The sequence below is a fragment of the Humulus lupulus genome, chromosome 4 (genome assembly GCF_963169125.1).
Source record: "Humulus lupulus chromosome 4, drHumLupu1.1, whole genome shotgun sequence".
NCBI lineage: Eukaryota > Viridiplantae > Streptophyta > Magnoliopsida > Rosales > Cannabaceae > Humulus > Humulus lupulus.
The window spans coordinates 30,286,478-30,312,031 of record NC_084796.1 but is presented as its reverse complement, the minus strand read 5'-3'; the positions used below and the strand labels follow the sequence as shown (position 1 = coordinate 30,312,031).

The window sequence follows — 25,554 nt, the reverse complement described above, 5'->3', positions numbered from 1 at the left end:
TGGGCTACCGAAAAAAGATGCATCTTGTTGATATAGGTAGTACCCATCAATCCATTTAAGCCCTCTTCAACTGTGTAGTCCCATACCTACACAGTCTTAGTATCATCACACTTGACCTTCCCCAGGCAGTGTGGGATTGCACAGCTTACCCGATCTTTCCCCTTACGGATCACAGGATTATGACTGTCACATATATATATATAGAGAGAGAGAGAGATAAAATTATACATGTTATTTTGTCTGTAATATTTTTTAAGATTTTTTTTTTCACAATTTATCATGTACTGATTGATATTTAGTTGATTTTGAGGTACTTTTAGTGTTTTTTTATTTAGTTTTATTTAAGTTTACTTTTAGTAGATTATTAGTATACTTTTTGTGTATTTTGAGAATATATATCGTTTTAGTTATTTGATATTGTTGTGTTAGTTTATTTTGAACATATGTTTAGTTTTTCTTAGGTTTATTTTGGGTATTTTTTGGCACATTTTAATATACAGTAGATTTAAGTTTTTTTTTAAGTATATGTTGAGTTGATTTTTGGTTTTTTGTTTAATTAAACTGTGTGTTTTTTTGCAGTTGGGTTTAGTTATTTTGTAATTTATTTTAGTTTTATATTTAGTTGTCCTTATTATATTTTAAGTAGGCTATTTATGATTTTTGTCCTCCGAATTATTACCATTATCATATCGTGTCCTCCAATTTTTTCAAACAGTTAAAAATTCCCTCTGAACTTTTAATAGTGATGACTTTCGTCAAATTTAGTTAATTTTTTGTAACAAAAAAATGATGTAACCTTTTTTTCTATGACTTGGCTTGACACGTGGGCCAAAATACCATCTGTATGGGATTGTAAAACCATCTGACATGTCCTTTTAATTAGGGTAAATAGAATTTGATAAAAAAAAAAGTAAGAAAACGAAGGAATTTATTAGTAAATCAAAATGAAGGATTTTAGGGTTATTACACACTTAGGATTAGGGTTTCATATGCTTTCTTCAACCTTTCTCCCTCTTATTCTTCTTTGGCTTCTTCCTCTGCAACTTTCACTACACAAAAAATCACTTTCCACAACAGATGAATATAATACTATTGAAAAAGTATTATATTTTCTTAGCATAAGAAAAGGTAAAGGCACGAACCTTAAAATGTATCCGCCTCTTCTCTCACTAAAAAAAATGAGCCCCAATTTTCTTTTGTCATTTCCCTTCTAAATACCCCAAAACCGAACAATCAAAAGCTTATCTTTTCTCAAAGTTTTCCCTGCTTGAATCCCTCTTACGAACTTTCTTCCCATCTTTAGCCTTCGACATCTTCCTCTCTAGCCCAAAGTTTGACCTCTATTTCTCCTTTCCCCATACCCCTCTTTCTCTCGCTGCGAGTGGCATGGTGGACTCATAGTAGTCGTGACGTGATCTCAGTAGAGGTGCGTTTGGGTTTCCCCAAATCCCCGTTTCTCTCATTTCCCCAAATCCCTAAAACTCATTTTCCCCCAAATTACTCTGCAGCCTCATGCATGCCGCCTGGATGCTCACCCCGCCTGTGAAGGTTCTCTCCCCTTCATCTCTCTATCTTTGCTCTCTCAGGTGTGTATATACATATATATGTAATTAATTTTTTTTTCTTTTCTTTTTATGTCTGTTCTTTCACCTTCTCTCCTATTTTGTGGTGTTTTTCTCAGTTCTCACTCAGCTGCCTCTCTCTCTCACGCTTATATATATGCAACTAATTTTATTTTATTCTTCATTCTGTAAAAAAAAATAGCTATCTTTCTCCCTCACCGATTCTCTCTCTCTCTCACTCTTAGATCGACCCACTGCTCCGCCCTAGTCCTCCGTTGTTGCTAGCTCTGTTGCTCTGCCGACATCCTAAACAGAGCACACGATTAAGGTTATATATATTAGTTTTTTTAAGTTTATATATAAATATATATGTTTTCATTTAAGTTTTATTATGTTGTTTAGTTTCATTTAAGCAATTATTTTAATATACGTATCATTTTTTTTAGTTTATATATATGTATTAGTTTTAAGTATTATTAGAATATTGATGATAATTTATTGCTAAAAAAATAACATTGTTTATGTGGGGAAAGAACAAAAATCAGAATATAATATGTTGAAGTATAATTTGTATTATGAGTTTGAATTAGTAGTTTTCTATGAAGTTAATAAATAAATAAGAATAAAAAACTATGTTATATCTATGAAGTTAATAACTTGATCAAGTTATTGACAATGAAAGCTTGTTTTATCTTTAAGATTTCGTTCTTGTGATTTTACAGGCCACATAAACAATCAGTATAATACTTGCTTCAGGGAGCTTGTTAAATCTGGAAAAAGCAAAATCGAGGCTCAAAATATATTAAAGGTGCAACACTTGATCACTCTGTTACCATTTTTTTTCTTTAACTCTGTATCCTATCAGATTAGCGTGTTTAGATGAATGAACCTCATATTTTCTATGGGATTTCCGATGTATGTTTTATTGGCTATAGTAAGTGAGAATTCTGAAAATGTAGGTCACATGATGTTAACAGTACACTTCCATTACCTGTCCAAAAAAAAATAGTATAATTTCCTTCATTTATGCTGGAAGGAATACAAAATGATGATCAGTAGCAACCCTTTTTTTTTCCTACTAAATAATAATAAAGTATGATAAAATTAAAACCCTTGGAATTTTTAAAATATTATTCATTCACGTCAATCTTCGCATCACCTGAAAATGCTAACATGTGACTGTAGCCCTTTTGTTATTTAATGTTACATTTATATATAAATATATATTTTATTTAGTAAAATATTAGCATTTCTTTTTTCAGAAAATTATGTTAGGAAAATCTCAATCTCTCAACTATGATCATTACTTATTTATGTTAGTCAAAGTCCTCATGCACAAAGAAAAAGGGAAAAGAGCTACATTTAGAAAATTTTCCCTTACCCATGTTGGCCTTTATATACATTTTGTGACAATAACAAATAATTTTCTGTAAGCCACTGCGAGACCAAGGTGACATTAAATCTCTCTCTACATTTCCCACTTTTTTCTTCATTTTTTTTTTTTTTTTTTGGTCTCTTAGACTTTTCAACTCCATGTAATAAGAATAAAAATTGCAAGAAATGTATAGGGTTTGGTTTCTTTCTTAGTTAAAAAGACACTGAATACTAAAATCCCATTTCTTGAAATAGACTTTTATATATTTGCTATGCCTTTCCCCTGCAAAAATGGGACCTTTTTACCTGTGTTTTAGGGTAGTAACAGAAGTGTTTGTACATGTTTTTGTCTAGAGCAAAAAGAGGCCTTAGATCACTATTGGTCGCCATGACTAATGAGTGACCTAGTAATCAAGATAAAGATATTTAAAAAAGGTTTTTTTATATTTATTTTTATCGTCTTTTTTATGATATGATGAAACTAAGTTTGAGTCCCAGTTAGGTATTGGAAATCTAGTACTGGTTGGATACAGTGGAATATATTGGTTATACTTATGAACTCAATAAGAAGCAAAAGGATGTCCTTGGGTCCAATCCATTGCTTTATTTTTTATTTTTAGTTTATAAAACATTTGGAAATTAATGACTGTTGTAGGCATCAACTCAATGAAGAATACCTGTGTGATTTGTCCTTTTGATATGATTTTTATGTTAAAATAGCTACTTTTTCTTTCTGTCCCAATTTGCACATAATATGTTTGTTAAAATGTCTTGAAGGGACTTATATGATTTTTTATTTATATTTTTGCTAGAAAAATGAAAGCTTAAATTAAAACAAGCCTGGAAATGAAGGGGTACCACTACACCAAATACCCCTTTCTATAATACATGACTATAAGCTAATTGGAAAAGTATCAAATGATTTTGTTGTGTTGTTTATGTTTTTATCTATCTATGTTTTTGCTTCAAATGGTTGAGTTTGGCTTCACGTTGGGGTAACTTGTTCTCTTGATGAATGTGTGCCAGGTATTGATACTAGCCTTGTTTTTCGAATTCAGAGTCGTTGGCACTGCTGGAAAGAACATGGAAGACTAGGTGAGTCTTTCCCCATTCGTTGAGCTGTTGTGTTTGAATTGGCATGAAGATATAGATGTTCCTTGTCTTATCGTATCTATCTTTGACAAAAGGTTTTGCTCTTTATTTTTAATTGATTTTACATTCCTTATCAATCCGTTTGGGATGACTTAGCTACAATAATCTTATATTTATACATATTTTTTGATCCTCTAGTGCTATCATGATTCCCAATAAAATACTTATTGAGCTATCTTCTTTGTTACTACCTATATTGCTACGATTGCTTGTATATTTTAGGGGCTTCTGAAATTTTTAACTTTTTGATGCAAGAATAATAGTTTTAGTTTCTTATTCCCAAATTTTGTTTCTTAATATTTGAGTTGTTCAAAATATGGTTTGAGTTGCTCCTTTTTGGGCATGATAACTCTACAAAATAGAGTTATTTTATTACTTTTTATGTGCTAATTGTTGCTTAATTCTTGAGTTTTTAATTGATTTATTAAGTTTTTAAGTAATTTTGAATTTATTTGGTTTATTTTAATTTTATAGATTTTTGTGTATTTTTATTGTTATATTATTGTAAAATGTTATGGCTTAATTATTTAAAATTAATATTGTTAAGTTAGGAGTAAAAAGATGCAATTTTGAGCTTAAATGTTTAAGTAAATTAAATTTTAATTAATATTTTCATTGAAATTTTGTTGTATATTTCATTATTGAAAATATTTAGTTTTAATTTAATTTATGTTTGTTTTATAGGGAATTTTTTGTATGTTATTTGCTCTTGAGAAGCAAGAAGAATTGTGAAAAAAATGTCATTTCTGTAAAGGAAAACAAGGAATGTGGCATTTCTCTCCAGGCCCAAGCTAGGCCCACGCCTGCCACTTGAGCCCAGCCACTCTCCTCAACACTCACGCCTGATACACCTCACGCCCAGCATCCCAATATTGCTACTTCCTTGCTTCAGCTCTACCTGCCCAAATGCCGCCAGCTGTCGCCTCCAAGAAGCAGCAAACCAAAGAGATTTGCTTTCCCCAACACGCCTCCATCAGCTTCAGCATTCCCTCACCGAAGCCCAACATAGGCCCAACATGCCTGCTGCCTCCTCAGGCCTAATGCCACTCCCTCATGAAGCCAACCCCAAGCTGTTGCCATTTCCTCCTGGCCTGCCAGCCACTCGGGCCTCTTCAACCAGCAAGTCCCCAATCTCCCTAGCCCAATTTGCACCCCATGCCAGCCTAGACCAAGCTGCCAATAGCCACCAAAAGGCCAAAAACCACATTTTTATTCCCAATATTTTTCACTCAAATATCAATTCACTCTTCCCTATTTTTCTTACCTAAATAAACATTCCTAATTCATTTTTTTACCCTAGCTTTTCACTAATCTTTTACCCAACCAAACATTTCATCTTTCCAATACTCTTACACTTACTCTATTTATTCTACCACTTCCCAACACAATTACATTAATCAATTTATTTATTTTAATTTGATTAATTTAATCTCCATATTTTGCCTATAAATAGAGTCTTGTAAGACCATTTGGGGAGCTCTTCTTCTTCATTTTTTTAACATCTTCTACATATATTTTTCTCTCTTCTTTTCACTATTTTCTCTCTACCATTTTCATCTTTTGAAGAGCATGTCAAGTATGTTATTTTGTAATTTTTATTTCAATCTAGTTATGAGCTTCTAATCTTTTTCAAAGGTTATTAAGATGATGATGAAGCAAAATATAACTAGATAGTATTTTTTTTGTTGTATGTTGATTTCCCATTTGTACAACATTGTTTATGGATTTTTCTATCAAAGATATGCATTTTTCATCTATTATTGATTGTTAAAGCATATTACACTTAGTTCTTCATTATGCAAAAATATGATATTCTTTGATTAAATGTTTTTCATTAAATTGTTCACATCTAATTCTTAGAGCATAAGTATCATATATTGCCTAAACATAATCTCTTTGATTTTTTGTAGTTTCATTAGGTTGTAACACAACTAATGCTTAGAAATTATATCTTATATAAGTGAAGAAAAATCTTACCTTTTTGAAAGTAACTTGTGCTTGAATAGAAAATGTATTTTGAAAAAATATAGTGTGATTTATTTCAACCATATCTAAACTTGGGAATCAATATACTTATAAATACTATTGAACTTGCATTTTGTGGATTCTAAAATCTTAATAATCTTATTTTACATATCTCATTTGAAAACCATTTTTATCATTAATATTTTTATTACTTGTCTTTTATTTTTCTAAAACAAAATCTCATCAAATATTTGGAACTAGGTTAGAATATTCTTGCTTTGTTTGAAATAGTTTCTTTTGATGTTAGTCAACTCCCATGGGTTCGACCTCGTACTTATATGAACATTATATTCCGAAACGATTCGTGCACTTGCGAGTTTAAATATTAAAACACCCTCTTTTGGGATCAACAGGGCAGATGTTTTTCCTCATTAGTTTTTGTTTTTAGTGTGTTTTTGTATCATCCCATTACACTCACTTTAGCTCTTTTTTCTCTGTCTTGGACTGGTTACATTTGTTGAGTTCATGCAAAAAAAATTCAAATTTCACAGCTGCAACTATTCTGTGAAAAAGTGATTGTTTATTAATCGAAATATCCAAAATGTATTGTTATGCTCAATATTTTTGTTTATGAATGTCCTAAAATTGTGCCTAAAATATAGCTTCCAATTTTTTTTCGGTTTAGGCTTCTTGGCTCCCTTATTTCTCTGTCTTATTTCAACAAAGATTAAGAAGATTACTCAATTTACTATTCTCCAATCTGAAACATTTTTACTCAACTTACAGAACATATGTTCTGGGATGTTATTGTTCTTGGTTCTTAGCCTGCATCTGAAGCTTTGTTCTGCTTTCTTCTTGAAATAGTTCTTATATAAAAAAAAGGAATAGGAAAATTTAAGGACTTATGGATGCCATGCACTATATGTTTTATGATGGCATTAAGATAATGAAAACCTTGAGGCTCTGGAGACCAACATTGTTAAAAAAAAGTTCACTAATCATTTTATTTTACTTAGTGAAGATAAAAAATATTATGAAATGCTTGGTCTTGGTCCATAGAGATATGGAGTTTTACTTTGCATAAGTCATTCATTAGTCCTGGAAATTAAACATGCATTCTAGCTTGATTGAAATCTATTAGTGATAATAACTTGGAGTTTAGTCTACTATAAGTTTTGTTCACTCAAGTTTTCTTGAAATTAAGAGCTTACTTAGTAGCTAATGTAATTTTGTTAACATAGCCCCCCCACTTGGAGCCTTGTTCCAATTATCTCTTCTACTAGTGACCTTTTTTCACACATATGCAGAAGAAAGGCAATTAAATTGTTGTTGTGAATATGAGTTTGCAATGAAGATGATATGACTAAATTATATAACAATGTTATTTCAGGCATTAAAATTTTAATTTACTATATTAACCGATTATCATTATTACGGTTTTATATATAAATTTTAACCAAGTCATTACTAGAATTCTCTTATCAGACTTAACCAAAACTCAACTAAGATCAGATGGTTTTCTGAAATACAATAGAGAAGGAGAGCTGTGAGACATTGTGGTGCTTGAGTGTAAGCAGGTTAACTTGATATATATATATATATCTTGTAAACTTGATGATGATAGTGAAGGATGCCAGTGATCTAGTTTTGGATGAACCATGCACAATTGATTGTGTTGTTTATGTTTTGTTTTATCTATTAATTAGTTGGTTTTTCTGTTGTGTTGATTTTGTTGCTGCTGAGTTTGTTTTCTGGATATTATTAATGATCAAGAAGAACAGAGAACAAGTAGTGTCTGCATTGTACTTTGTACTGTACATAATTATTTCATATAAAAACACATTAATTATTGAACAATGTAGTTAGGTAGTTATTTCATGCAGCACTGTTATTGACTAGTGTAAATATCAGCATTGTTGTGTTTTTTCAATCTCTTCTATAGTATATCTCCTATATCTTCCATCGGTTTGGGCTAAATTATCCAACATTCTCTGCATTTCCTTTACTTCTCTGAGCGATATTACTTCTGCACTCTGTTATCCAACATTCTCCGCATTTCTATGCATGTACTATTTTTGAATGCATGTTTAGTTTTGGTATTTGTGGGATCCAGATGTTTTTTTCTTTATATTTCATTACTCTTATTACATAATCGTAAATGTAACTCATCTTTTTATTCTCTAAAATGGATCATTAGGTTATCCTTCTAGATACTAGATACCACCGAGACCCTCTCTCTAGCGATGGGACTATCTTGGGGGCTTCACAATGGACATGGTTTGGAAAAGGAGCTCAACAGTACACCTTCAGCTATCACTATAATTGGCTCTTCTATTTAGGTATCTGTTAATAATACATGAGACATGACATAACTGTAAAATGTGGTTCTCAACTATCTTACATGAAAGGTAATCTTTTGAACTTATATATATTTATTTTAAATTATGGATTTATTATTTGTGTGTATGGTGTGTTTATATGTATATGTATATATATCAACACTATCACAACTTTTTATTTTTAATTCAAATAACAAGTTCGATGCCAATTTTGTGTTAGTTATTGAACCACCGTCTTCCTTGCTTAGATTAGAATAAAAAGATAACAATTCAAAGATCTCTAATGCTTAAGTCTTCTCCCCATTTTAGTTTTTTAACTTTCAATTAATAGATTTTATAAGGCTCCTTTGATTTGGTTGGAGTATAAATTTGAGGTATTTAGAGATTGGTTAGGTTACATGTATTTTATTTGACACGAGCATATTACTTTCATGATTTCAAAATAATAATTCATTTTTCTCACTAAAAGATGACTTAAAGAAAAATAATTTTCATTCTTAAAGCTTTTTGAATTTAGGATTGCTCATAATTCCAAGTCCTACTACGTGTTATTTCTCAATATTTATCTCTCTCAAAGTCCTGCTCGCAGCATGTATTTTTTGGCTGGTTTGTGTTGGTGTTGTAGCTTGTTGCAGTAATTAGCTAGAAAAGGAAAGCCAGACTTGTTCTGTTCTGCTTCTAGTTTTATGGATGTTGTTATGTCTACCATTTCTCTTGCATCTGATGGTACATTTAGGTTTGCTTCATCTATGTTCATTCCATTTGTACTTCCTTTGATAATTCTAGATATGCATGTGCTTTGGTTTCCTCTGTTTTTACAGCTTCTTTCACTGCTGCAATTTTCAACTTTTATGTTGAATGACTAATTATAAACAATGTTTAGTAAACTCAAAATTGTTTTTTTTTTTGGAGTATGGGATCCAGGAATAGTTTAGGTTAGTGATAGACTTGATAACTTAATAAAATTTAGTGATTTTATATGAGAATCTTTGGTATATTGATATTTAGTGTTGGTATTAGGCCTATTGGCCATGGTTAGCTACTTAGGATATCTAGCTTTTTGTCTGTTATGGATTTTCTCATGATGAGCTTTTGGTTATTGAGGAAAAACAAATGGTTTGAATTAAATGTTGTCTGTGTGTGATACTAGATATGCATTTTTTTTTTAAACTACATAATTTAACAATTAAGTGTAGATAATCACTACAACAAAGTGAAGTAATTGTCACTTAAAGTTCTTATTTTAATACTTTTCCATAAAACTTGTGGAAAGATTTTTAAGCAAGACCTGATTATGTTTTGGGAGTGACTCTTTTAAAATTAATGGTGCATGATTGAATTATGAAAAATGATAAGAGACTACATGTGCTGGACACTTTCTCTTCTGTTGAAATTTTCTGACTCCTTAATTTTTAAAGAGAATGTTCATTCGTTCTTAAAGAGTTTTGGGTGAGAAAATTATCTGCATTTAAATTGCTGTTCTGATTTTTCTATTGAATGAGCTTTCTAAATAATTGATTTCTTACTATTAATTAATCAAGCTTTGTGTGCATACAGTAGAGAAAAATAGTACTTGTGAAACAATTATATCATCAATGTTGCTTAGTTTATTCTTTATAAAAGGGATTTGATTTTTGTGTTCAATTAAATTGGGTCCTTGACTTTTTTGAGATTGGAAATACATTATAAAGTTTAATATAATTTTTTTTTTGGAAAAGAGAAATCAGAGGGAATTTCCATTGCTTTTGTATTCGCATTTGTGATTGTCCTTGGCTTTGCATTTGTGATTGTATTTTGTTTATTTTTTTTGTTACATATTGTTTTTAAGTTGCTGAAATATTGTTTATTTTAGTTTTTTAGTAGCTGAATTTAAGATAGAATGAGCAGAAATGATGATGATTATGAAAATGAAGATTTTTTTGGACATTTGAGTTGCAATATGTTTCTTTATGTTAAGTTTGAACCATTAATGAATATAGTTTATGATTTTAAGACTTGTAACAAGTAATTTCATGAATTTTATGGTTTTATTGTATCATTTAATTTTAATTTTGTATTAATCTTTTAGGTATTGATTATATTCTTTAGGTTGTGGATCGAATTGGCGAGGAGCATTACAAAGTTAATTAACTTAATTATTAATTGCAAGAGGTACGGAAGTTTGTTCTCTTAACTCTTTTATTAATATCATACAAATGTTAGAGGAGTTTGAATATCTTAAATATTCACTCGTAGAGAAGTAGGTTCTGAGATTAAAATTGTGTGTTGCGGTGATAATGAAAGGTTGAAAACTTGTGTGTCTTAGAGAAGTAGGTTCTGGAAAATTTGTTTGTGTGTTGCAGTGATAGAAGGAAGAAAACTTATTGTGTGTTGTTTGAACTTTTTTACTTGGTATTGATAGATGGTTAGGTAAGCTTTTATATGTGAAACGATGTCAGATTTTATCTAGAATTATGTATTATCTTCTTACAAATAAATTGTGTTTGCTTGAATTGGTTTGATTATATTGATAGATATCTCACCTGGGGTGTGAATAAGGGTAGTTTTCACGTCCCCAACCTTAGGGTTTGAATAATAAAACATTATACATATGAGTTGTGATTGGAAAAATGCATAATCTGATAATGCCTCCATGAGTTCTAAGTTAAACATAATTACCCAAAACATTATAAATATAACTACCCAAAACAATAGCTTAGTTTTCCTCCCTTGTCATTTTCAGAAGATTCACCTTACTTCCATAGTAAAGTTCACATCCAGCTCTATGACCATTTGAGTAAGCATATGCAACACATGAATAATTGCTCCTGCACAGCAACTCACAGCCATTTAGACCAATAGCAATAGCCCTTCGAGTGGTTATTGAAGTCGGCATTAGTCCTTTTATCTCATAGAAATCATCACCATTTTCATAAACTAATGAAATGATCAAACAACCACTAGAATTCCTCTCTGTTGTGCCATCACAAAGCGAATAGTTAACCATTGAAATATGCTGATCTTCCATCCTATACTCATTGATAACCCCATTATGAGCCATGACAAACCATGAATACACATTGCTAAGTGCCAGCTAAGTTCTTTTTCTTCAATATTTGCCTCTGTGGACACCATAACAGCCATAAAGAGTTATATAGCTTCAACCCCATTACTGAAATTGACAAATTTGTTTCTTCTCTCTTTTGTTCTCTTCTGTTTCTCTTTTTTTTAGGGTCATTTAAATTCAATTGATAGTTAAAATAAATAAAAAAGTGGTGGAGATTGGACCTTTTTCCCCTTTCACTTTTATAAAATGTATAATCTTTAGGAAATATTGAGAAGTAGGCAAAGCATTGCTTTAGGTGCCGAGGTAGAAAGTGATAGCTTAACCATAGAGCTGGAAGAATGCTGTTATTTTGATTTTCTTGAAATTGCAACTCCCATAATTCGCATTCCAAACATCATCATGAACAAAAAGAAACTTCTTCCCTGTCAAAGCCTTGCTCAGCTCATTTTGAAGTTGATGTATGTCCTCAATCTCACATTTCTTGAAAGTGACAGACTCCAAAATTTTCTTTGTTATTCTAAAAATATAAAACTCTACTGAGACAGTATCCCATGCTTTCAAGTCAAAATGTCTTTGGACACTCCTTTCCTTGTAAACAAGTTCTATGTGGTGGTCTTTTTTGGTCAACTTCTTTCAAACCAAGGAACACTGTTTGATCTAAAAGAAAGTTTAATGCACCAAGAATCCCCTCTAATTCCAGCTTTACATTATGCTCAAATAGACTAACAACAGTTGGGAAAAAGTTCAACAACTTACTTGCTTTTCTTGATCCGGTTTGGCCTTTCTCCAACTTGAGTCTCAAAGCTTTAGAATTGATCTTGTCCATCACATGGTCTGCATCATAAAGTACTTGTTTAATCTCATCAAGCCACTTCCTCACATTTGGCTCTGTGAATTGTTTCTCCTCAGCATCATTTAGCAGAACAGCAGCAGAACAACAACTTAGTTATAGATAATGAACATTTTATTATGCTTATTCTAAATGGAAACCATACCAAATCACATGTTATTTTTAGTTCATATAGTGTTGTTCTCCAAACTATTTGGTAGCCCTGACATTAATTCTGAATAAATCAAAGTAGCAGAAGTGGAAATATACCACTGGTTGCATACGTTTCTTTCCAATGTGATAGTTATAGTGATTTGGGTTTTTCATGGAATAGGCAGTGAACCACAGTATAAAGCCAGACAAGAGATCCAATAGGGAATCCAAAGTTGAGGCAATCACAGCTAGTGATTTGCTATCAATTGAAGCATAAACTTTCGCTGCAAATAGAACTAGGTTAGCTATGTTTGATGCATTCATTGCCAACCTCTCACTCTTTGCTAACTGCTTCACTTCATCCTGAAACCAAGCATAAACAAATAAATAAAAGTGTTCAGTAACAGTAACAGTAGTTAAAATAGGTTCATATTGTCACATTTAACACAATTTGAGGCTTACTCATAAAATGATTATGTGCTTATACAAATGAACTAAATACACTCAAAAGCAGTGCTATATATCTGTGTCCATTCCTTAATGATCACTTAATCTCCTTTATTTTCAAGTAATAATTGTCAAATGAGACATAAAGAAAATTAAAATTACTTTGCACTAATTAATAATTTTGATCTCAAAACTAATCTAAGATGGCAACAACCTCAGTTAGACTTTTAGGGAAGCAGCCCATTTCAGTCATGATCTCCATCTCATTGAAGCCTTCAAGAAGCCTTTCTTGCTGTTTATAATATTCTGCAACTTTGTATTGTTTCCCTAAATATATACAAAATAAATGAATGAATAAATTGTGTACAAATTTCTTTAATAGTTCTTAGAAATCATATAAATATTATAAGGTTCTTTGTGTCCAACATCACATGATGTGTTTATATGTGGATAAATTTAAAAATGACTCTTTTTTATTATAATTTAATAAGTAATATTGGATTCTATCAACTGACATTTCATGTGATGTTCAGTTATGTAAAGTCCTTTGGTCCCTCCTTCTTCTCATGCATTAGCATTTCTCAAACTCTCTTCTCTCACTCATCACCCCTTTAAAAACCCCTTCATTCTCATCACCAGGATATGTTTTCTATAGGTAAAACGAAATTGTTATCCCATCCTCATTTTCCTTGTTAAGATCATCATCAGTATAAAGGAGATCTTCTTTGTAGTGTGAAGTCAGAATACTAATGAATTCAGAAATTACATATGTTTAATTTAACTAAAAGAAAGAGGTCCCCATAAAAAAGAAAACAAAAACATATTAATAAAGAGGATATATCATATGATGAAACATTATTTAGAGAAGAGATTTTATCATGAAAGACAAATTGACTTTTTTTTTCTTTTCCGGCCTCTAGTTCTGTACTGTACAGTAGTAAGTAGTTAAGCTATAATATAAAAAAGTTGCTTCTGACTTATACGATTCCCTTCATATATGAGTAATATAGTTTTAAAAAATTAGTTAATTAGTTCTTCAATTACAACAAACCTGAAGGATAACATGTCACAATATTTATTTGATTACTGCATGGACCAAGTGGCAAGTGATTGAGCTCCTCAGTCAAACTTTAACTCATGCACCAAAATTAATAATTCATCAAAATCTTTCACAATATTTACTATAATATAATGCATGCTTTTATAGCTCAATTTAACCACTGATCATTCTATGTATTCTAGCTGCCTTTAAACAGTTAAATGTACTAGTACTATAACATATACATATATATATAAATATATAACTCATTCCAACAAATAGTATATGTGTATTGTTGAGTCTAGTTTTTGTTATGTTTTGGTGATGTTTTTAGTAGTCTTTTATTTCATTTTTCTTTCATTTAGTGCGGGTTTATGCTTTGTTTGTTTGTCTTTGTGAATATCAGGAAGAATTGAGCATGTGGAAGAAAATGCCAAAGAAAGGGAAGAAATAACCAAGTTTTTCATCATATTTTGATAAAGAATGGTTCTCAACACAATTTGGAAGTGTTGGTTAAATTTTGGGATGAAAACTTGAAGAATTGAGAAATCCCTTAAGAGCCACGACATGAGCAAAGTGGAGCCGCGGCTAGGGGGGAAACAGAAGCAATGATTTTTGAGGAAATCCTCGGGCCGCGGCATGGCTACAGAGAGCCGCGGCATAGATGGGCATTTTGCCCAGAAATCGTCAATGCGGGCCGCGGCATGGCTTCAGAGAGCCGCGGCATGGAAAGGGCTTTTTGCCCAGGAATTTGGACACGGGCCGCGGCATAGTGTATGTAGAGCCGCGACCCGCCTCTTTAAAATTCGAAATCTTAGGTTTTTAAGATGGGGAAAAAGAAGAGAGAAAGGGGTACGGACGAAAGGAGAGAGGACTGATTTGGAAGGCTCAAGCTTAGAGTATTTTTACATGTTTTTCTTCTTCTTGATGTTATCTTTAATTTCTGTTGTGATTAGCACTATGGCTAGGAACTAATTTTCTGTTTAGGATGTTTAATTGAATCATTTGAATCCCTGTTATGAACTAATGCAATTTTTATATTATTCTTCTTCAATCTTCTTCAATTCCATATAACCTGTTCTTATAGATTGATTATTGATTGGCCATCTTTAGTCATTTACATATGTTTTTAAGTCAAAATCTGAGAAGTGAGATTTAATTATGCTGTGGTTGGACATAATTCTAATTTAGAACGAAAGTATCTGAATTAATTGTGTAACTGTTATTAAGTTGTGAGATTAATGCTATCTGTGTGGTTCAATTTACCATAGAAATATAGGAAATTGTCACTTAGGTTGAGTTTATAATTCATAGTATGATTATAGGCTGCTATATCAACTTGTTAATTGAATTAGGTCAAAAGAAGAAGAATTCACACTTTGCATTAGGGAATAATAGGGAGGATAGTTGATGAGATTAAATATCCTAATTATTTCTCAGTGATTAAATTAAAAAGTTTTTCTATTAGTTGTTATTCAATTTTTAATTATTGTTTATGCAATTTATAGTTTCTTTTGGTGTATTTACAAAAATCAAGAATTTCAATTCATCAAATAGAACGAGAAATTAATTGACTAGTAATTGATAAATCAGTCCTTGAGGACGATACTTGGTTTTACCATTTTATTACAAGTTTGCGACTGTGTGCACTTGCATAGCAAAAATATCGCAACATGTATTATATGCACGAGTGACTAATAATCCTATCATATCGGAGACATAAAAAACTATAGTCAATTGTATTGATTTTCTTTCAGATTAAGAATCTAACTTTCTGTTTAGGAAATTAATATATATTGAGAGAGAAAAACAAATTTCAAGCATACAATGCTATCACAAAAATACATAAAGTCAAAGTCATAAACAAACATGTGTCTAATTTTCTACATGTAATTTTGAGTTAGGCAAGTCAACCCTGTAAACGACCCATTTATTAGGGCGGTAAAGCAACAACAAGTGAGGGACAGTCCCACAATATTCCACAATCCAACAATATTCCTTCTCATAAGGTAAATCTTCAAATTATTTTCTTTCTTTTTAAGGAAACAAATACAAAAATTAATATACTGTTTTCAAAATTAATTTTGCAGAGTGTTGGAGTTAAAAATAGCCATAACTTTACAGAAGCATGGAATGCTTGCTACTTGCTCGATTGGTCAGATGTAATTATTGCTGAAGGCTGTTGGGATTCTAGTGATCCAGACTTAGAGGTGCATGGAATTCCTCTTGGACCAGATTTTATGCGTGTATGGGTTGATGTTGCTATTGTGCCTGGTGCGTATTTATTTCGTCCTAACTATGTGATGCTTATTATACGAGAAGCAGTTGGTTCAACAGTTGCATGGCCTTCTCAAAAGGTTATTCCAAGAGGTATTTATTTGGTTATTTGATTATATAATGCTTGTTCAACATTAACCGATATGCAATCCAAGATTATGATAGCATTATTGACTATTTTAGATGAATGATATGATATTTCATGACCTCATTAGTTTTTCTTTTATGTTTTATTTACCAGATTCAACAAGTCAAGTGCAAAAGAAAATCTGACTTGGAAGGCTTTGGTGTGCTGACATTTGGAAGATCATGAATTCCTACCTTTACTTTTGAATATGCAACTGTTTAAGACTATTTTGTTGACTATTGTGAGAATGTTTTGTTTATGTTAATTAGACAGTGTTGAATATCTTAAGACTTTTGGATTATTTTTTAGATAATCTTGTATGTATTTTGACATAATTATTTGGTTATCTGTGTTATGAACCATATAATCGGTACTAAAAAATATATTTGTACAATGTTAAGGGTGTCTAAAGTATATTAAATGAAGCGGGTTTGAATTAAAGAAATAAACAATAATTATAATGTACAGGTTTATATAATAATTCAAGCTTATCCAAATATTAGAATAATACAAAAAATGTGTTATTGTATCTTTTACAATAACACTGGTTTATAAGCATAAAATCATGTTATGCAAACTATTTTCTATAATGCAGAAAGTGTGTTATTATAAAGTATATCATAACACTACTTTATAAGTACAAAAAAGTGTTATATAATATACTTATAAATAGCATAATGAAATACTTATCTAACTATTAAAATAACACAACAAAAGTGTTATCGTAGGCTATACCATAACACATGTCTATAACTATGGAAAAGTGTTATGCAAAGTGCTCCGACCTACTATAACACCGCTTTCCTTAACACATCAAAAAGTGTTATGGTATATATTTGATAATACTTTTTTGGTCTTATTGAAAGTATTTTTTCTTGTAGTGTTTGGGAGACAACGGCAAAGCCACTATGGCTGGCATGATGATGACAACGAAAGCTACTGGGGATGGGGTTTCAGGAAGTTGTCGACAGAGCTGCTGTGGCTGGGACTGTCAGCGGGCATTGAGGTTAAATGATGCACAATGAACGATGTCGGGGTGTAGCGTTGAAGCTCAAAGATTAGGATTTTGCACTCCACATATTTGGATTAATCTTGTACATTTCCAAGAAAGGGCATGGGTATCAATTGGTCTTCAACAAACCTAACCCCAATTTCTTCTTTCAAATCATTTTGACTGAAGAGAAAGAAATGTTTTCTTCTTATTTCTTTTTCTTTTGATATTTGAGAAACCCAGATTGTGTTCTTCCTCTTCTCAGATTTAATCATTCACTTTTTACTAGGTTTTGTTGGATGAAAAAAAAAACTTGGGGGGTTTTTGTTCGTTAATTGTTCATACCCCTTTTTACAGGGTTCGTTAATTGTTCGTTAATTCATTTTTTGTTTCAAGCATACCTATTGTCTTAATGTCTAAATCTTTGTGAGGTATTCAATGTAGAGTTTCCAAGGTTTACATATGGTAATCGAGCAAATTTAGATCTGAGTATTGTTTTTGTTTTTTAATTTATGATTATATTTTGCTTTTTTTTTTAATTAAATTGATAGGCTTAATAAATTAGTAAAATAATGTGGGATTTAATTTTTGTTTAATGATTTTTTTTAATTTATTAATTGTTCATAAGAAAATATATTTTTTTAAATTTTAGATTATTTTAATTTTGAATTACACATGTGTCACTAATGTGTTATTGACACATCATCAACTATAGAGCCAAAACATCTTTTTATTACAAAAAATGAGTGAAACTAGATAGAAATCTCACTTTACATCACTATGATAGTTCGAGAGAATTTTCAACGCCCTGAAAAAATCGAGGGGTACGATACTAGGGGCATTTTTGGAAATAAATGAAATATTAGCATGAATATGTAATATATACATATGATATCATAATTTTGATTTAAGAGGGTCCATTACACATAGAAAGTAAAATTTCTTTTGTATTTGCCTTTTCAACACTATATTGTTGTGGGGTTGCTGTCTAGTTGATTTTAAGTTGTTTTTTCAATATTATTTGTTGTGAGGTTTATATCTAGTTGAAACAATATTTTTGTAATTATGAAACTTTAAAATCGTATTTTTGAAAACTTAAAATAATAAAATTAAAAGAAAAAAAAGTAGTGATCGTAAAAATGTAAAAGAAAAAACATAAAAAAATATATATAATTATGAAAAGACCACAATAATTTATTAATATAATAAACAAACCTTAAAGTCGAAAGAAAAAGAAAAAAACACTAATTAATACAAAAGCTTTTGTACTTTGGATAAGCCAATTAAAACTCTTATAACTATTTCCTCATATCATTTTATATATGACACCTCCTCTTTGAAATTGCTAAAAAAAAAAGTGGGTCAAGGGCTCAATAAAATACTTTCTTTGTTACATCAACTTTTAAAACTTTCTTTCCTTTTCTTGGATTCACGGCAACAAAATTTGGTCACGCTTTGCAGTAAAGTGAGCACTCACAGTAGCTCCTGTAAAGGAGCTACTACTTTAAAAAAAAATTGAAAACACTATTAAATTCACCTCTATCAACTCCTTAAACTCACTCTTCATTTTTTAGATCCTCTATCTTTTTTTATTTCATTCTTTACACTTATAAAATTTTTAGAGCTCTTTTAAGTATTTTTTTATTCATTTTTCTTTCTTTCTCTCTCAAAATCTATTGGTTTTTTATTCATTTTTATTATGTTAATTAATAAAAATATTTAAAGATAAAATATTTAAATAATGTTAAAAAATATATAGAAAAGTTGATATATGATATAATATAAAATTTTGATATAAATAGAGAAAATGAAATTTTAATGATGTATTTTGAAGTATAGAGTAGAAGTGCTAAGAGCACTCCCAACAATATAGAGAAAATGAAATTTTAGTAATGTATTTTATATGGTATAATATAAAATTTTGATATAAATAGAGAAAATGAAATTTTAGTGATATATTTTGAAGTATAAAGTAGAAGTGCTAAGAGCACTCCCAACAACATATTCTCTCTATCTTTCAAAATACATCAACAAAACCCAATTTGTTCTATTTTACATCAAACCACCATCCAACGTCTATATTTCTTTTCTATATCATTTAAATATTATATCTTTGGGATAATTGTGGCAAAAGTACCCAATGTTTGGGTTTTGTACGCGGCATAGACCCAAAGTTTATTTTTAGTGGCAAAAGTACCCAAAGTCAGTAAAACTGTAATTCCGTCAGCCTCCTCCGTTAGACTCCGTTAGGCAGACACGTGTCACGTTTTTATTGGTCCAAATCATAATTATTTTTAAACATTGGGTACTTATGCCGCGTACAAAACCCAAACATTGGGTACTTATGCCGTAAATATCCCTAATATATTATTGAGTTGGACCAATCACGAAGTGACATGTGTACACTCAGATGTAACTAACGGAGGAATCCAAACGGAACCAAACGGAATAACACTTTTTGGTACTATGGGTACTTTTGCCACTAAAAATAAACTTTGGGTCTATGCCGCGTACAAAACCCAAACTTTGGGTACTTTTGCCACAATTATCCCTATATCTTTTAATATATTTTATTCATTTTAAATATATAATATTAATATGTGAACACATACAAAAATAATTAAAAACTAATAACACTCCCAATAGTACTTTACTCTATATTACAAAATACATTACCAAAGTATTTTTTTTTATAATTTACATCAAATTTTTATATTATACCATACATCAAATTCTCTATTTTTTCTCTACATCATTTAACTATTATATTTTTTAAAAATATTTTATTTATTTTAAGAAATAAAATAATTAAATATAATAGTATCACACTCATATATATATATACAAAAGTTTATAAAAAAAATAATAAAATATTTATAGCTTGATTAATAGTGTTTTAATACATAGAGAGAAATACTATTAATTTAGCTAAAAAAAAAATATAAGTTTACATCACCCATTGAAAGACTATTTAATTATTTTTTCTCTATATTATAAAGAATAAGACATTTTATCTTGTCCATTGTGAGTCCTTTAATAAAATAAGTTTATAGCAATGAGTAGTAATGCTCTATATATATAGAGTAGTTACTATTCACTACTATAAAAAAAAATGTAAAATAGAGCATCTGTTGTATGCTATTTTTGACCTATTTTGATACTTTCTTTTCTCTAAAATAGAGAGGAGCGTAAGCTGGTAAGAGTGTTCTAACGAGGGTGCTCTAAAGAAGAGAATTATACAGCTCACTGTAAAAATAATAAATAAGAAAAGAAAGAAAGAAGCACAACTTGCAAGCTGGGGTGAATGTCAAGACTCTTTAAAATAAATCTTAAAATATAGTTTGGGGATGCCATTTCTTTGAATATTTATTGGGTGAATGTACCTTTTAATTATGCAAAGAAAGTCATACAAAATCTCTTTATATACGTTATTATTCTGGGTCAATTTCTTAAAGTGATTCTGTCCACAATCTGGTGAGAAATCTTTGGAGTAATCTCTAAGCTATTGCCATTACTTTCTAATAATGATTCCATTTTTCACTTTTCTATTTTTCATTCATTTTAAAGAGAAATCAACTTTTATTTTTTTATTTTGGGTAACTGTTAGCGAGTCCATTAATGGTATGGAATATATAATCTGATTCTTTTCATTCTAGGAAATTAGAAAGTGATCTAAATTGAAACACTTGGCATCATCATCCTTTTTCTTTTGTATCAAGAAAGTTCATTACACAAATTTTGATACTAAAGGCACAAACAAAAACATTCCAGGATGTAGTCAGCTTTAAACAGCACCTGCAACTTTTTTATTTATTTAAATATATATATAAATATTTTAATTAGCAGCTGGCACAATTTGAATCAGAAGGTCAAAAGTTTTACCTAACTCAGTCATTTCCAATATATTATATATAGTTCCTATATTTATGAAAAGAAATATACATACTGACAATATATATATATATATATAGGAAAAATGACGATGATAATAACTCAAGCATTCACTTTTTAATTAACAATATCTCTAAACTTGATTATAAATATATATGATTATGAGTTATACTAAAGTGGTTGATCTCGAGTTAGTGTCAAAGGGTTTCAAGGAAAAGGCTTGCTCTAGGATGCAAACCAGCATCCTTAAGAGTCTGTCCCATTTGGTCAACTCCATAAACTCTTCTTGGAAAGCTTGAGACCAATCTGTAGTTTTCAACCCCAGGCAACCCCAGGGAGTTTATGAATCTGTAAATTGACTGCACTTTTTCTGTGCTCGAAAACCTCTGCTCTCTTCTTTCCCCATTTGGAAACCTTATTAGTATCTGATTAAGAAAAAAAAAAGGGGGGGTAACAATTCACTAATTAATAAGCAAACTCAGTTTCACATGTTATCATTATTGTTATTAATTTATCATTGTCAGAATATCTTACTACCTGAGTAGCCTGAGGATCCTTTGCTGTGTTTAAAGCTTGTTTATTATTAGATTGAGTTTCTCTGGTAGTAGAAGGCTTAATTGTACTTGGATTGTTTCTGAACATGTCATAACCTGCTCTTTTTGCAGCTTCTGCTGGTTTCTGTACTCTTTGATCTCTTAAGGCTAGATTCTTCAGCCTTTCCTTTTCCTTTATACGTATTAAATAAGAACATTAGCCAGCCTTATAAGAAGTTATATATATATATATACATATACAGTGACACTCATCTATATACAAACCTTGTCAATTTGTAAAGCTGCAACATAAGCTGCATCCTGTTCTTCTCTTAAACGACGATCAGCTCTTATTTTTTCTTCCTGCATGGCCTTAGAGCCACCAAAAGCCAAACCTTGCTCTTCCATTGTTCTCTGCAGAATCTCCACCAGCTCAGCTGTGGAAATTGGCCCTTCAATCTAAAATCACATGAACACAAAACCAGCTTTCTTGATAAGTATCATAATTTAATAACCATAATAGTAATCGTCACTGTTTCTATGGCTGTTGTTAGTATAATAATTACTGTCTTCACTGTATGTGGCACGTGCCATGCTATTCATCATGCTAAAAGGCCATTGTATTGTGCATAAAGCCAACATTAACACACGGTGTGTGAAAAAGAGAAGGCATATTAATGATCTCATCTCATATGGCCAACATGTTATCATGATATATATTTGAAATAGTATCATCTTATTTATATATACTTACACAGAACTATTGCCTGCATAGTTGTACTTTTTCTATTAACTGTTCAGAAAAACTTATACAGAGAATGTAAAATGAAGAAAATGACAAGAAACTTTACTCCTTAGTTCTGACTAGAACAGTAGTACACACCCTCTTGTTCTCTCCAAATAGTGAAATTGTAACACATACAGCTCCTGAACTGTTAATCTTTCCAAATTAGACTGAATTGATCACGTGATTGTCACGTATGAGTTTCCAAAACTGAACCTTACAAAATGAAAGTTTGAGTTGTAATTTCCTAACACTATTAAGTTACTAAAATTTCATTTATGGCCTATCCCATGTGACTGAAATTTGAAAGCCAAGAAGTGTTACATACAATATTCTATATTATATACTATACAGTAAGGGGGATGAAATCAACCGTTTTAACTAACCTGCTGCAGTACTGCTATGTTATCCCCAGTGGAAGGAGCTATGACAGTGCAGAAAGGGTAAGTAGCTGGCCCCAATAGGGCAGCCATTTGCAGACCTTGACCTTTATCTGCTAAAGCTCCCCAGCAAACAAAGTTGGCATCAAGATACTCAGCTGTCAGTTCTGAACAAAGTGTTTCTCTACAGAAGGAAGGAGTGAAGGGGTGTTCAGGTGAATGAAGATACATGAACAAGAACTTATTTTTCTCTTTTGCTATCTTTAAAGCCTCCATGAAATGACAAGTGTAGAAGCATGGATGAGTGAAGCCATATTGGTGCTCAAAGCTAGCCAGAAATTCCATTTCCTGTGGTACAAGTATGTTATGATGATCTTGTGGATATTGTAGTTGTTGGAGGTTTGATGGTAGTATAGTTGGAGATCTTCTTCCTCCCATGGCTCTTGAAAATCCCCCGAAAATGCTTCGCGGAAGGCTCACCATTCGGCGAACAATCCCATTACAAGAAGCCATGGATGGGGAAAAAGAAACAGAGAAAGTGGTAGGAGTGGTAGCAATAGTAGTAGTAATAGTACTATTAGGCTCTTTGGCTCATATTCATGCTCAATAGTTGAATATATTGGTAGTAAACTATTCAAAGTAGCAATCAACTTCATTGTTCCTTTTTCTTTATTTTGTTAAAGTTTAGACTAAAGACACAAAGAGCGCATTGTGGAAGAATGTGAAGATTCTTCATTCTTTTTTTTTTTTTTTCTTTTAACTTCTGGATAATTAAAAGCAGATTCTCTGCTTATGATGAACTCTTCCACCATTTGTTATGGAAAAAATTCATGCAATTTTTATTAACCATATACTGTTTAACAACTGGAGCATACAAAAATAAGAGTGGACACAGAATACAATTCTAATTCTTATCACTATAGTTCAATCCTGTAGTTTTATATATTCTGTTCTTATTACCAAAAAGAAAGTGAGATTGAAATTTGATTCAAATTTTGATAATTTTAACGCCAAATATTGAAAGTTAAGTTAATAAATGGAGCAAAGAACAAAGCTGCAGAGATATGTACAGCAGATTTCATTTTCCACACAACTTAACAAACAGTACTCTTTCCTTTACTTTAGTCAATAGTTATGAGGCCCAACTTAAAGGTACAATGTCAAAGTTTTAAATGTGTCTTAAATAGAAAAGTCCAAAAAAAGCTTAAACAGATTCGTTGTGTTGCTCAAATCATCATCATTTCTTCTTTAATTTGTCATTTTTTAGTGACAAAAATTGAACCATAATAAGCAGTTTTAAATGCTTGAGTACCCTTTAAACTATATCAATTATCTTTCATTTTCTGGATAGAAATGGCCATTGGCGACATACCTTTTTGACCTCCAAACAAACTTTATCAAGAAATAAAAAATAACAACAATAAACCTTTAAACTTTATAGCAATTGTTAATATATATACATACTTATATGTATACCCCATGTGACAGCCTACTGATAAAAAATAATAATCTGATAATTTAATACTAGCTTGAAGGACATATATATATAGTGGTGCTTTAATAAAACTCCACAGTATTTTTCAGCTTTTCTTTTTTATAAAAAGCAAGTGAAAAATAGTGATATATCTTACAAACTTGCTGATAGAAACCACATGGTCTCCACTCTCAACCAAAGTTTGAAAAATATGTACACATAAGTATATTTATATATATATATATATATGTATGTATAGATGACCTATCACCATCTTCAAAATCAAAAACTTTGAGTAGGCACCAAGGTATATATAATAGTGGCCTTAGTTGAATCTGCATTATTTTTCAGTAAGAGAAGATGAAAACTCCTCTTCTGGGGACAATGTGCTTGAAAAGCAAGCATTGCCCACTTTTAAAATTTTTCTTTGGTGCTGAAACGCGTGCTTGTTGGTACCATAATTTTGTTGCTGTTTACACTAGCAAAAACACTTAGGCAAAACCTTATCATGTGTCCACAAAAGAACCCATTTCAAACAAAAAATTAAGTGAACATTTACTACCAATGTCTATTTCAAGGCAGACAAAACAAGACCCCTAGTAACCAAAACTAGGAATTTGATTTATTCATTTCTTATTGGCATGAAAATTTTCATTCCAAAGACTCATCATTTCTCATTCTCATTTTCATTTTTTATCTAATATCTATTGCCAATTGCCTCTCACCAAACCTATGGTGACCACTCTATCTTTATAGGATGATTATTTGGTACCACAATGAAAAAGAAAGAAAAAGTTCTCAATCTTTTTGCTCAATTGATTTTAGTTAAGTGATATCCCAATTGTATGGTCAAGTTAATCACTACCTAATTAATGGGTTACTGAATTCTTTCTGGGTTGGGGAAAGGGGATAGAGAATTGAAGGCTACCAAGACATAAATGAAATTAAATGCTTATTCTTACAAATAACACACAATCAAACTTGAGTGGAATCCCAGCAAAATCAACATGCAACTATAAATTTAATTAGTTGTCTACCCCCACTACCCTTTTGTTTTCTGGTCTCAACTTTAATATATTTTTTTGGGGTAATAAATTCTTGCAAGCTGGCTCCCTGATCAAAAAGCATGGCATTTGCAGGCTTTACCAAAATCTAAGTAACCTAAGTTTGGTATATAAATTATGCCATGAA

At 30.9% G+C, this 25,554-nt stretch overlaps 1 protein-coding gene and 1 long non-coding RNA gene across 2 annotated transcripts; one reads left to right on the top strand and one right to left on the bottom strand.

The window, feature by feature from the left end:
* The first annotated feature begins 1,164 nt into the window (after positions 1-1,164).
* LOC133828901 (uncharacterized) lies at positions 1,165-8,645 on the top strand. The gene is made up of 4 exons (XR_009891373.1): positions 1,165-1,890; positions 2,285-2,370; positions 3,963-4,123; positions 8,251-8,645. It is a non-coding gene; the product is annotated as an uncharacterized LOC133828901 (long non-coding RNA).
* Positions 8,646-21,273: 12,628 nt separating this feature from the next.
* Positions 21,274-23,510, bottom strand: LOC133830275 (plant UBX domain-containing protein 10-like). The gene is made up of 4 exons (XM_062260210.1): positions 22,896-23,510; positions 22,011-22,184; positions 21,730-21,918; positions 21,274-21,617 (listed from the first exon to the last, which is right to left on the bottom strand). The coding sequence occupies exons 1-4, from the start codon at positions 23,400-23,402 to the stop codon at positions 21,390-21,392; spliced, it is 1,098 nt and encodes a 365-aa protein (XP_062116194.1). The 5' UTR covers positions 23,403-23,510; the 3' UTR covers positions 21,274-21,389.
* Between the last annotated feature and the right edge of the window lie 2,044 nt (positions 23,511-25,554).

What these genes read in the sequence shown, in the direction of transcription:
- LOC133830275 (XM_062260210.1), bottom strand. Translation starts at nt 23,402, where the DNA reads ATGGCTTCTTGTAATGGGATTGTTCGCCGAATGGTGAGCCTTCCGCGA. An exon ending in ACATAGCAGTACTGCAGCAG is followed by an intron (nt 22,185 to 22,895) that starts GTTAGTTAAAAC and finishes ATGTGATTTTAG; the next exon opens with ATTGAAGGGCCAATTTCCAC. An exon ending in AGGATCCTCAGGCTACTCAG is followed by an intron (nt 21,618 to 21,729) that starts GTAGTAAGATAT and finishes TTTCTTAATCAG; the next exon opens with ATACTAATAAGGTTTCCAAA.